We start from the raw sequence: 12591 nt of genomic DNA, 5'->3' as shown, positions 1-12591 counted from the left end.
CACGCGGGCAAGGTAAAAATAGAATGGCGAGAATCGTCGGTTTCCACCCCAAAATGGCCGGCTCTTTTCCCATGAGAAAAGCCCAAAAAACGAGGTGAAAAAAGAGGGAAAACGGGTGTTTTATTGGAAATTAAAATCCCCGCCGCCGCGCGGAGAGGTTTCTTAAGGGCGTTTGGCGTCGAGCTCCGTTTTTCGGCGGTTTTCTCCCCGTTTGGCCGTTCTCCGGCGCTTCTTCCGCCCTCTCCCACGCGAAGCCGGCGGCGGGGGCGAAGGGGGGGGTTGGGGGTCGTTATTTCACCTGGGGGAGGGGAAAGGGGGGCGTGAGGAGGGGGCGGTGATGGGGATGGGGTGCTCGGGGTGGCGGCGGGGACCAGCAAGCCAAGCCAAGCCAAGCCAAGCCATGGCCAAACCAAGCCAAGCTAACCGATGGCCAAGCCAAGCCAACGCATGGCCAAGCTAACCCATGGCCAAGCCAAGCCAAGCAACCCAACCCAAGCCAAGCCAAGCCAAGCCATGGCCAAGCCAAGCCAACACAACCCAACCCAAGCCAAGCCAAGCCAAGCCATGGCCAAGCCATGGCCAAGCCAAGCCAACACAACCCATGGCCAAGCCAAGCCAAGCCAACACAACCCAACGCATGGCCAAGCAACTGAAGCCAAGCCAAGCCAAGCCAACCCATGGCCAAGCCAAGCCAAGCCAACACAACCCAACCCATGGCCAAGCAACCCAAGCCAAGCCAAGCCAAGCCAACCCATGGCCAAGCAACCCAAGCCAAGCCAACACATGGCCAAGCCAAGCCAAGCCAACCTATGGCCAAGCCAAGCCAATACAACCCAACTCATGGCCAAGCCAACCCATGGCCAAGCCAAGCCAACACAACCCAACCCAACACATGGCCAAGCAACCCAAGGCGAGCCAAGCCAAGCCAAGCCATGGCCAGGTAAGGCAACCCAAGGCCGGGCAACCCAACCCATGGCCAAGCAAGCCAACTCATCGCCCAGCAACCCAACCCATGGCCAAGCAACCCAACCCAAGGCTGGGCAACCCAACCCATGGCCAAGCAAGCCAACCCATGGCCAAGCGACCCAACCCAAGGCTGGGCAACCCAACCCATAGCCAAGCAAGCCAACCCATGGCCAAGCGACCCAACCCATGGCCGGGCAACCCAACCTTGATGAAGGTGACGAAGCCGCTGTAGAAGACCAGGAGGAGGAAGAGCACCACGAAGGTGGAGATGGTGGTCCAGGCGCTCCCGTCCTCATCCGGCTCCAGGTCATCGCCGTCGCCCAACAAACCGCAAGGCACGAAATGCAGCCCGGCGCAGTCCCAAGGGTCTGCGGGGAGGAGGCAGAGGTGGGCCGGTGACACCGGGCGGCTGCAGTTCACCCTTCCTTAACGACCCCGCCCCTCGTTTGCCGCCTTACCGGCGTTGGCGTCGACGATGCGCTGGGCGATCGCGCCGGAGGAGATGTGGGCGGCCAAGCAGGCGTAGGAGGTGCCCGCCGCCCACTCGTGCCACGGCACGTCCACGGTGACGGTGAGGGAGCAGCGCTGGGCTGCGTGGTCGCAACTGGGGCGCCTCGTCCACCGGCCCTTCGGTAGAGCCCCGCCGCCACCATACGGCGATCTCCGGCGGGTAGAAATCCTTCACCAGGCAGAAGAGGGTGAAGTCGCGGCCGGTGCAAGCTTCGGCGGCCGACGACGGCAAGACGTGGAGGCTCGGCGCCTTCAAGGGACCTGCGGGACGTGGGAGGGCTGAGCGCCGCCGTTGCCGTGCGAGGCTCGCCGTGGCGACACAAGGCTTGCCGTGGCATTGCAAGTCTTGCCGCGGCGATGCGAGGCTCGCCGTGGCGTTGCAAAGCTCGCCGTGGTGTTGCAAAGCTTGCCGTGGCGTTGCAAGCCTTGCCACGACCATGCAGGTCTCGCCGCGGCGATGCAAGGCTCGCCGTCGCGGTGCAAAGCTCACCGCGGCGTTGCAAGTCTTGCCACGGTGATATGAGGCTCGCTGTCATGGTGCAAAGCTCGCCATCGCAGTGCAAAGCTCACCACGGCATTGCAAGTCTTGCCGTGGCGATGCGAGGCTCGCCGTTGCGGTGCAAAGCTCGCCGTGGCGTTGCAAAGCTTGCCGTGGCATTGCAAGCCTTGCCACGACCATGCAGGTCTTGCCGCGGCGATGCAAGGCTCGCTGTCGCGGTGCAAAGCTCACCGCGGCGTTGCAAGTCTTGCCACGGCGATATGAGGCTCGCTGTCATGGTGCAAAGCTCGCCATCGCAGTGCAAAGCTCGCCATCGCAGTGCAAAGCTCACCACGGCATTGCAAGTCTTGCCGTGGCGTTGCAAAGCTCGCCGTGGCGTTGCAAAGCTCGCCGTGGCGTTGCAAGCCTTGCCACGACCATGCAGGTCTCGCCGCGGCGATGCAAGGCTCGCCGTCGCGGTGCAAAGCTCACCGCGGCGTTGCAAGTCTTGCCACGGTGATATGAGGCTCGCTGTCATGGTGCAAAGCTCGCCATCGCAGTGCAAAGCTCACCACGGCATTGCAAGTCTTGCCGTGGCGTTGCAAAGCTCGCCGTGGCGTTGCAAAGCTCGCCGTGGCGTTGCAAGCCTTGCCACGACCATGCAGGTCTCGCCGCGGCGATGCAAGGCTCGCTGTCGCGGTGCAAAGCTCACCGCGGCATTGCAAGTCTTGCCACGGTGATATGAGGCTCGCTGTCGTGGTGCAAAGCTCGCCATCGCAGTGCAAAGCTCACCACGGCATTGCAAGTCTTGCCGTGGCGATGCGAGGCTCGCCGTTGCGGTGCAAAGCTCGCCGTGGCGTTGCAAAGCTTGCCGTGGTATTGCAAGCCTTGCCACGACCATGCAGGTCTCGCCGCGGCGATGCAAGGCTCGCCGTCGCGGTGCAAAGCTCACCGCGGCGTTGCAAGTCTTGCCACGGTGATATGAGGCTCGCTGTCATGGTGCAAAGCTCGCCATCGCAGTGCAAAGCTCACCACGGCATTGCAAGTCTTGCCGTGGCGATGCGAGGCTCGCCGTGGCGTTGCAAAGCTCACCGTGGCGTTGCAAAGCTTGCCGTGGTATTGCAAGCCTTGCCACGACCATGCAGGTCTCGCCGCGGCGATGCAAGGCTCGCCGTCGCGGTGCAAAGCTCACCGCGGCGTTGCAAGTCTTGCCACGGTGATATGAGGCTCGCTGTCATGGTGCAAAGCTCGCCATCGCAGTGCAAAGCTCACCACGGCATTGCAAGTCTTGCCGTGGCGATGCGAGGCTCGCCGTGGCGTTGCAAAGCTCACCGTGGCGTTGCAAAGCTTGCCGTGGTATTGCAAGCCTTGCCACGACCATGCAGGTCTCGCCGCGGCGATGCAAGGCTCGCCGTCGCAGTGCAAAGTTCACCGCGGCGTTGCAAGTCTTGCCGTGGCGTTGCAAGGCTCGCTGTCGCGGTTCAAGGCTCGCCGTCGCGGTGCAAGGCTCACCATGGCATTGCAAGTCTTGCCGCGGTGTTGCAAGGCTCGCCGTGGCGATTTGAAGCTCGCCGTCATGGTGCAAAGCTCACCGTGGCATTGCAAGGCTCGCCGTGGCGATTCGAAGCTCGCCGTCATGGTGCAAAGCTCACCGTGCCGTTGCGAGTCTTGCCGCGGCGATGCAACGCTCGCCGCGGTGATGCACGGCTTGCCGTGACGGTGCAAAGCTCACTGTTTTGCCGCACCGCAAAGCTGTTTGCAGCCCTGAAAGCCTTTTTTGCCACGGTACAAAGCGTTTTTGCCGCGTTGAGAAGCTTTTTTGCCGGGTCGCCAAGCTTTTTGCAGCCTTGCAAGCCTTTTTTGCCGCGGTACAAAGCTTTTTTGCCGCATCGCAAAGCTTTTTTGCCGCATCGCAATACTTTTGGCAGCCTTGCGAGGCTTTTTTGCCGCATCGCAAAGCTTTTTGCAGCCCTGAAAAACCTTTGTTGCCGCGGTACAAAGCTTTTTTGCCATGTGGAGAAGCTTTTTTGCCGCATCGCCAAGCTTTTTGCAGCTTTGCAAGGCTTTTTTTGCCGCAGTACAAAGCTTTTTGCCGCCCTAAAAGGCTTTTTTGCCGCATTACAAAGCTTTTTGTCCCGTCGCAAAGCTTTCTGTAGCCTTGCAAGGCTTTTTTTTGCCGCATCCCAAAGCTTTTTTACCACATTGCAAAGCTTTTTTGTCGCGTCACAAAGCTTTTTTGCCGCATTGCAAAGTTTTTTTTCTGCATTACAAAGCTTTTTTGCCCCATCACAAAGCTTTTTGCCACATCACGATACTTTTGGCAGCCTTGCAAGGCTTTCTTGCCGCATTGCAAAGCTTTTTTGCCACATCGCAAAGCTTTTTGCAGCCCTAAAAGCCTTTTCTGCCGCCTCGCAAAGCATTTTTGCTGCATCGCAAAGCATTTTTGCCACCTTGCAAAGCCTTTTTACCGCGTTGCAAAGCTTTTTTGCCGCATCACAAAGCTTTTTTGCCGCATCACAAAGCTTTTTTGCCACCTTGCAAAGCTTTTTTGCCGCGTCGCAAAGCTTTTTTGCCGCGTCGCAAAGCTTTTTACCACGTCACGAAGCTTTTTTGCCGCATCGCAAAGCTTTTTTGCCGCGTCGCAATACTTTTGGCAGCCTTGCGAGGCTTTTTTGCCGCATCGCAAAGCTTTTTGCAGCCCTGAAAAACCTTTGTTGCCACGTCACGAAGCTTTTTTGCCGCATCGCAAAGCTTTTTTGCCGCGTCGCAATACTTTTGGCAGCCTTGCGAGGCTTTTTTGCCGCATCGCAAAGCTTTTTGCAGCCCTGAAAAACCTTTGTTGCCACGGTACAAAGCTTTTTTGCCGCACAGAGAAGCTTTTTTGCCGGGTCGCCAAGCTTTTTGCAGCCTTGCGAGGCTCTTTTGCCGCAGTACAAAGCTTTTTGCAGCCCTAAAAGGCTTTTTTTGCCGCATTACAAAGCTTTTTGTAGCCTTGCAAGGCTTTTTTTGCTGTGTCCCAAAGCTTTTTTGCCGCGTTGCAAAGCTTTTTTGCCATGTCACAAAGCTTTTTGCAGCCCTGAAAGCCTTTTTTGCTGCCTCGCAAAGCATTTTTGCCACATCGCAAATCTTTTTGGAGCCTTCCAGGGCTTTTTTTAGCCTTGCAAGGCTTTCTTGCCGCGTTGCAAAGCTTTTTTGCCACATTGCAAAGCTTTTTGCAGCCCTAAAAGCTTTTTTTGCCACCTCGCAAAGCATTTTTGCTGCGTCGCAAAGCTTTTTGCCGCATCACAAAGCTTTTTTGCCGCGTCGCAGGGTTTTTTGCCGCATCGCAGGGTTTTTTGCCACGTCGCAAAGCTTTTTTGCCACGTCGCAAAGCTTTTTTGCCACGTCGCAAAGCTTTTCTGCCGTGTTGCAGGGTTTTTTGCCGTGTCACAAAGCTTTTTTGCCGCGTCGCAAAGCTTTTTTGCCGCGTCGCAAAGCCTTTTTGCCGCGTCGCAAAGCCTTTTTGCCGCGTCACAAGGTTTTTTGGCAGGGTTATCCTGCTGGTAGATGCCCGCCGCCCCCCGCCAGCTCCTCACCCATCCTCCGGCTGATGTCCAGCCGCGTCTCCTCCGCGCCGTCCCGTACCCGGCAGGAGAAGTTGGCCGTGGCATTCCAATCCCCCAGGCTGACCCGTAACCAGCTCTGCGTCCCCGTCGGCCCACCGGCCCGCGTCTTCACCGCCTCGGGGTCCGCCGGCAGGCCCCCCACCGCCCAACTGATGGCGGCGTCGGCCAAGGGGGTGGCACAGGTCAAGTTGGCCGCGCGCCGTAGGAAGAGCTCGCGGAAAGCCGGGGGTTGCAGGGAGGATGGGGGAGACCTGGGGCAAACTGAAAATGGCGGGGGAGGTGAACCCCCTTCTCCTGACCCCCCAAAACCGGGTTGAAAGCGGTGGGGAGGGGACACGCGGGACGTGAACCGAAGCGGTGGAGCTCACCGGGGTGGGACGAGGGCTTCTCCTCCGTGGCGGGTGTGGGGGATGCCTCGGGGGGACCTGCAAAAGCGGGGCACGGTGAGGGGCGGGAAGAGCAGCTGGGGCTTCGGCGGGTGGGGGTGGTGGCAGTGGTGGGCTTGGTTTTGGGGTCCCCAACCCAACGTAGACGTCAACGCGTATAGGCCAAGAGCAGCACCCCAAAAAATGCATCAAGAGTGGTTTGGTTGCACCCCCAAAGAAGAAATGAGGTCGTTGATGGGCTTGGGAAGGAGAACCCAACCCAACATAGACATCAACGTGTGTAGGCCAAGAGCAGCACCCCAAAAAAGCATCAAAGCGGGTTTGGTTGCACCCCCAAAGAAGAAATGGGGGGTTGAGGGTCTTGGGAAGGGGAACCCAACCCAACGTAGACGTCAATGCATGTAGGCCAAGAGCAGCACCCCAAAAAAGCATCAAAGCGGGTTTGGTTGCACCCCCAAAGAAGAAATGAGGGGGTTGAGGGTCTTGGGAAGGGGAACCCAACCCAACATAGACGCCAACGCGTGTAGGCCAAGAGCAGCACCCCAAAAAAGCATCAAGAAGGGTTTGGTTGCACCCCAAAACCCAAGCCAACGTGCCCCAGCGGTTCATGGGAGCACCTCCTCCGCCTCGTTTCGTGCCTGTCCAAAAAAAAAAACCCCAACCCCCCCCCCCCCCCCCCCCCCCAAAAAAAGCCGCGGCGTTCCTTACCGGAATCTTCTGGGGTGCGCAAGGGCTCGTGCAGGGCGGGGTGGTGCACGACGCAAACGTAATCCCTCCCTTCCTCGCCTTCCTCCAAGCGGAGGGCGCTGAGGACGGAGAAGACGTCGTGACCGGCCACGGCCCCCGTTTCCGTGCGGGCGTGGAGGTCCTGGCCCCGCCCGCCCGCCCATTGGACGCTGATGTCGCGGGGGGCGAAGTCGCTGATGTCACAAAGGAGGAGACCCCCCGGGCGGTTGGCCCCCGGCGGGAGGCGGGTCACCGTCACCGTCGGTGGCTTCATGGCCTTGGCTGGGGTGGGAAGCGGGTGACGCCTTGAGCTATAGGGCCGGGGGGGACCCTATAGGGCCAGGGGGGACCCTATGGGGCCGGGTGGGACCCTATGGGGCCCTGGCCAAGCCTATAGGGCCCTGCTGAACCCATATGCTCCCCAACGACCCCTATATGGCCCCATGCAACCCCAAAATGGTCCCAAACGACCCCTATATGGCCCCATGCAACCCCTATATGGCCCCATGCAACCCCTATATGGCCCCATGAGACCCCTAAATGGTCCCAAACGACCCCTATATGGCCCTGTGCGACCCTTAAATGGTCCCCAACGACCCCTAAATGGTCCCCAACGACCCCTATATGGCCCCATGCGACCCCTAAATGGTCCCAAACGACCCCTAAATGGCCCCGTGCAACCCCTAAATGGTCCCAAACGACCCCTAAATGGACCTGTGTGACCCCTATATGGCCCCATGTGACCCCTATATGGCCCCGTGCGACCCCTAAATGGTCCCAAACGACCCCTATATGGCCCCATGAGACCCCTAAATGGTCCCAAACGACCCTTATATGGCCCCGTGCGACCCCTAAATGGTCCCAAACGACCCCTAAATGGTCCCCCACGACCCCTATATGGCCCCGTGCGACCCCTAAATGGTCCCAAACGACCCCTATATGGCCCCATGCAACCCCTAAATGGTCCCAAATGACCCCTAAATGTCCCTGTGCAACCCCAAAATGGTCCCAAACGACCCCTAAATGGACCTGTGTGACCCCTATATGGCCCCATGTGACCCCTATATGGCCCCGTGCAACCCCTAAATGGTCCCAAACGACCCCTAAATGGTCCCCAACGACCCCTATATGGCCCCGTGCGACCCCTAAATGGTCCCAAACGACCCCTATATGGCCCCGTGCGACCCCTAAATGGTCCCCAACGACCCCTATATGGCCCCGTGCGACCCCTAAATGGTCCCAAACGACCCCTATATGGCCCCATGCAACCCCAAAATGGTCCCAAACGACCCCTATATGGCCCCATGAGACCCCTAAATGGTCCCAAACGACCCCTATATGGCCCCGTGCGACCCCTAAATGGTCCCAAATGACCCCTATATGGCCCCGTGCGACCCCCAAATGACCCCTAAATGGTCCCAAATGACCCCATAAGGCCCCATGCGACCCCTAAATGGTCCCAAATGACCCCTATATGGCCCCATGAGACCCCAAAATGGTCCCAAACGACCCCTATATGGCCCCGTGCGACCCCTAAATCGTCCCAAATGACCCCTAAAAGGTCCCAAATGACCCCTATATGGCCCCGCACTGCCCCCTAGGGGTCCCCGAACTCACAGGCGGGCCCCACGGAGAGCTTGTGGCTGAGGCCGGGGTGGCAGGGGACGGTGGCTTTGCAGGTGAGCTCCAGCCCGGCCACCCATTGCTCCAGGGTGACGGGAAGGGTGAGGAGAAGGCTTTGGGTGCCGTTGGGGTGCCGGGTGAGGTGGGCCTGGCGGCCGGCATGGCGGCTTTCTTGCCAGGAGAGGGTGGCAGCGTGGAGGTGCCAACCCAGGAGAAGACAAGAGGCCACGGCCGGGCCGGCCAGAAGGTCGGCGTAGGTGGGTTGGGTGGCGTAGAGTTGCGGCGGGAGCGAGGAGCTGAGGCAGGCTGCGGGGGCAGGAGGAGATGAGAAGGTCCACGGTGGGGTGCGGGGGGTGGGGTGGCCCCACCCATCCACCCACCCACCCACCCATCAGTCTTCTTGTCCATCCACCCATCTTCTCATCCATCTACTCATCCATCCATCCATCCATCCATCCATCCATCCATCTTCTCACCCAACCATCCATCCATCCATCCATCTTCCTGGCCATCTACTCGTCCATCCGTCCATCCATCCACCCATCCATCTTCTCCTCCATCCATCCATCTTCTCACCCATCTTCTCATCCACCTATCTTCTCATCCATCCATCCATCCATCCGTCCATCCATCCGTCCATCCATCCGTCCATCCGTCTTCTCAGCCAACCATCCATCCATCCATCTATCCATCCATCTTCTCCTCCATCCATCCATCTTTTCCTCCATCCATCTACCTGTCCATCTTCTTGTTCATCCATCCATCCATCCATCCATCCATCCATCCATCCATCCATCCATCCATCCGTCTTCTCCTCCATCTTCTTGTCCACCCATCCATCTGTCCACCCATCCATCCACCCACCCACCCACCCACCCATCATGCCTGGTGTCCCCCCATCCACCCCCCATCACGGCCAACATCTCCTCACCCATCCCATCTGCCATCTCCCCACCCACCCAGCACCTCTGATGTCTCCCCACCCTCCCACCCCATTCCGGCCCCCCCGCCCGCACCCCACAGCACCCCCCACCCCCTTACCCGTGCACTTGCTGGTGTTGCGCATCACCACGCTTCCCCCCACCGCCTGCGTCCCCTTGCAGCTGTAGACGTCCCCTTCGTCCCAACTCGCCCGGCGGACGTCCAACCAACTTTGGCCGCCGTTTGCCGCCTCGCCGCCGGAATCCTTCACCTCCTTCCCGTTCTTCAACCAGGACAGCTTGACCTGCTCCGATTTGGAAGGCCTGAAGACGCAGAGAAGCTGCAAGACGTCTTCGGCGGCAGCGGCGGCAACGTCGGTGTCGTCTTCGCACGGCGGTTCCACCAAATAAAGCCGCGGCGGTTGCGCTGCCGGCGCACACGCTGCCAAGGGGACATGGGGATGGGCGCCACCATGACGTCACCCCCGGCCCCCCCGCGTCCGCGAGGTCACCCCGGCCCCCTTCCCCCAGCCGTTTTCCTACCGTCTTTGGAGAAGTTCTTGGAGACCGTCAACTTGGACTGGAGGTGGTGGACGCGGCACACGGCGTCTCGGCTCCCGCCGGTGAAGCTGGCGTGGCTGCTGGTCATGTAGAGGCTGCTCGTCCGGGGAGCCATGTTAACGGGCAGGATCACGGAGGTGCTGGCAACCTGGGGCTCCCATTCGACTTGGATGCCATTGGGGAAGAAGCTGGTCACCAGGCAAACCAAGATGGTGCCCTGGGCGCTGGCCGAGCAGCACGGAGCCACGGGGTAGACGAAGGGAGCTTGCGTAGAAGCTGGAGAAAGCGAGAGGAGGGTGGTGAGGGTGAGCACCCCAAAAAACCAACTCCTAGGAGCATGGACACCCCCAAAACAACTCCTAGGAGCATCCAACCCATTGCAACCCCCCCTAAAACAACTCCTAGGAGCATGGAAATCCCCCAAAACAACTCCTAGGAGTGTGCAAACCCCCAAAACAACTCCTAGGAGCATCCAATCCATTGCAACCCCCCAAAAACAACTCCTAGGAGCATGGAAACCCCCAAAACAACTCCTAGGAGCATCCACCCCATTGCAATGCCCCCCAAAAACAGCTCCTAGGAGCATGGAACCCCCCCAAAACAACTCCTAGGAGCATCCAACCTATTGTAACCTGCCAAAAAACAACTCCTAGGAGTGTTGAAAGCCCCCAAAACAACTCCTAGGAGCATGGAAGCCCCCAAAACAACTCCTAGGAGCATTGACCACATTGCAACCCTCCAAAAACAACTCCTTGGAGCCTGGAAACCCCCAAAACAACTCCTAGGAGCATCCAACCTATTGTAACTCACCAAAAACAACTCCTAGGAGCATGGAACCCCCCAAAAACAACTCCTGGGAGCACGTGTCCCACTGCAACCCCCCTCCAAAGCAACTCCTAGGAGCATCCAACCCGTTGAACCCCCCCCCCAAAAACAACTCCTAGGAGCATCCACCCCATTGCAATGTCCCCCCCCAAAAACTCCTAGGAGCATGGAACCCCCCCAAAACAACTCCTAGGAGCATCCAACCTATTGTAACCTGCCAAAAAACAACTCCTAGGAGTGTGCAAAGCCCCCAAAGCAACTCCTAGGAGCATCCAACCCATTGTAAACCCCCCAAAAACAACTCCTAGGAGCATCCAACCCATTGCAACCCCCCCTATAACAACTCCTAGGAGTTGCAAAGCCCCCAAAACAACTCCTAGGAGCATACACCCCATTGCAATGCCCCCCAGAAACAGCTCCTAGGAGCATGGAAACCCCCAAAACAACTCCTAGGAGCATCCACCCCATTGTAACCTGCCAAAAAACAACTCCTAGGAGTGTGCAAAGCCCCCAAAACAACTCCTAGGAGCATGGAACCCCCCCAAAACAACTCCTAGGAGCATCCAACCTATTGTAACCTGCCAAAAAACAACTCCTAGGAGTGTGCAAAGCCCCCAAAGCAACTCCTAGGAGCATCCAACCCATTGTAAACCCCCCAAAAACAACTCCTAGGAGCATCCAACCCATTGCAACCCCCCCCTATAACAACTCCTAGGAGTTGCAAAGCCCCCAAAACAACTCCTAGGAGCATACACCCCATTGCAATGCCCCCCAGAAACAGCTCCTAGGAGCATGGAAACCCCCAAAACAACTCCTAGGAGCATCCACCCCATTGTAACCTGCCAAAAAACAACTCCTAGGAGTGTGCAAAGCCCCCAAAACAACTCCTAGGAGCATGGAACCCCCCCAAAACAACTCCTAGGAGCATCCAACCTATTGTAACCTGCCAAAAAAACAACTCCTAGGAGTGTGCAAAGCCCCCAAAGCAACTCCTAGGAGCATCCAACCCATTGTAAACCCCCCAAAAACAACTCCTAGGAGCATCCAACCCATTGCAACCCCCCCTATAACAACTCCTAGGAGTTGCAAAGCCCCCAAAACAACTCCTAGGAGCATACACCCCATTGCAATGCCCCCCAGAAACAGCTCCTAGGAGCATGGAAACCCCCAAAACAACTCCTAGGAGCATCCACCCCATTGTAACCTGCCAAAAAACAACTCTAGGAGTGTGCAAAGCCCCCAAAACAACTCCTAGGAGCATGGAAGCCCCCAAAACAACTCCTAGGAGCATCCAACCTATTGTAACTCACCAAAAAACAACTCCTAGAGCATGGAACCCCCCCAGAACAACTCCTAGGAGCATCCAACCTATTGTAACTCACCAAAAAACAACTCCTAGGAGCATGGAAACCCCCCAAAACAACTCCTGGGAGCATCCAACCATTGTAACCCCCAAAAACAACTCTAGGAGCATGGAAACCCCCCAAAAAAACTCCTAGGAGCTTCCACCCCCCTTGCAACCCCCCAAGAACAACTCCGGGGAGCGCGCGCCCCGTTGCGCCGCCGCCAAAATGGTGCCCGCGACGCTCCCCACCCCCAACGCACCCCCCCAAAATTCTTCCTTCCCGCTACCGACCCCTTTCCAAAAAAAAAAAAAAAAAAAAAAAAGTGGGTGCTGGAATGCAAAGCGCCCTTGCGTTGCGTAATCCCGGAGCAAATCACGTGGAAAACGGGGAGAAATTGGACAAAATTTATTATTCTGGATGGGGAATATTTACACGGGGGGAGGAGGAAGGGGTTTACAAGTGGGGTCGGAGACTCCCGACAAAATCCCCGGTGATTTTCGGCGGCGGACGGGACGAGGCGGCGCTTGCGGGCGGAGAAATGTGTCAGGAGTCGGATTATTTCACCTGGAATTGGGGGGGAAAAAAAAACCCAAGGAATTAATTGGGTATTTGGGGAATTAGGGGCGATGGGAGGCGCGGCGGAAA

At 58.0% G+C, this 12591-nt stretch overlaps 2 gene segments (V, D, J or C); both read right to left on the bottom strand.

The window, feature by feature from the left end:
• Window positions 1–289: 289 nt before the first annotated feature.
• Window positions 290–6945, bottom strand: LOC142596872 (Ig heavy chain C region, membrane-bound form-like). The segment is given in 7 exon segments: window positions 290–298; window positions 1171–1334; window positions 1425–1570; window positions 1617–1737; window positions 5530–5820; window positions 5928–5984; window positions 6654–6945. Coding segments are annotated over 7 exon segments (1080 nt in total).
• A 1323-nt stretch (window positions 6946–8268) lies between these two features.
• LOC142596871 (immunoglobulin heavy constant epsilon-like) lies at window positions 8269–10051 on the bottom strand (the record flags this gene model as incomplete). The annotated part of the segment is given in 3 exon segments: window positions 8269–8600; window positions 9336–9656; window positions 9758–10051. Coding segments are annotated over 3 exon segments (947 nt in total), but the record flags the coding sequence as incomplete, so codon positions are not given.
• Window positions 10052–12591: the final 2540 nt, after the last annotated feature.

Source organism: Pelecanus crispus, unplaced genomic scaffold (genome assembly GCF_030463565.1).
Source record: "Pelecanus crispus isolate bPelCri1 unplaced genomic scaffold, bPelCri1.pri SCAFFOLD_150, whole genome shotgun sequence".
Classification (NCBI taxonomy): Eukaryota; Metazoa; Chordata; class Aves; order Pelecaniformes; family Pelecanidae; genus Pelecanus; species Pelecanus crispus.
Note: the sequence above shows the minus strand (reverse complement) of the source record. Positions and strands in the feature narration are given on the sequence as shown.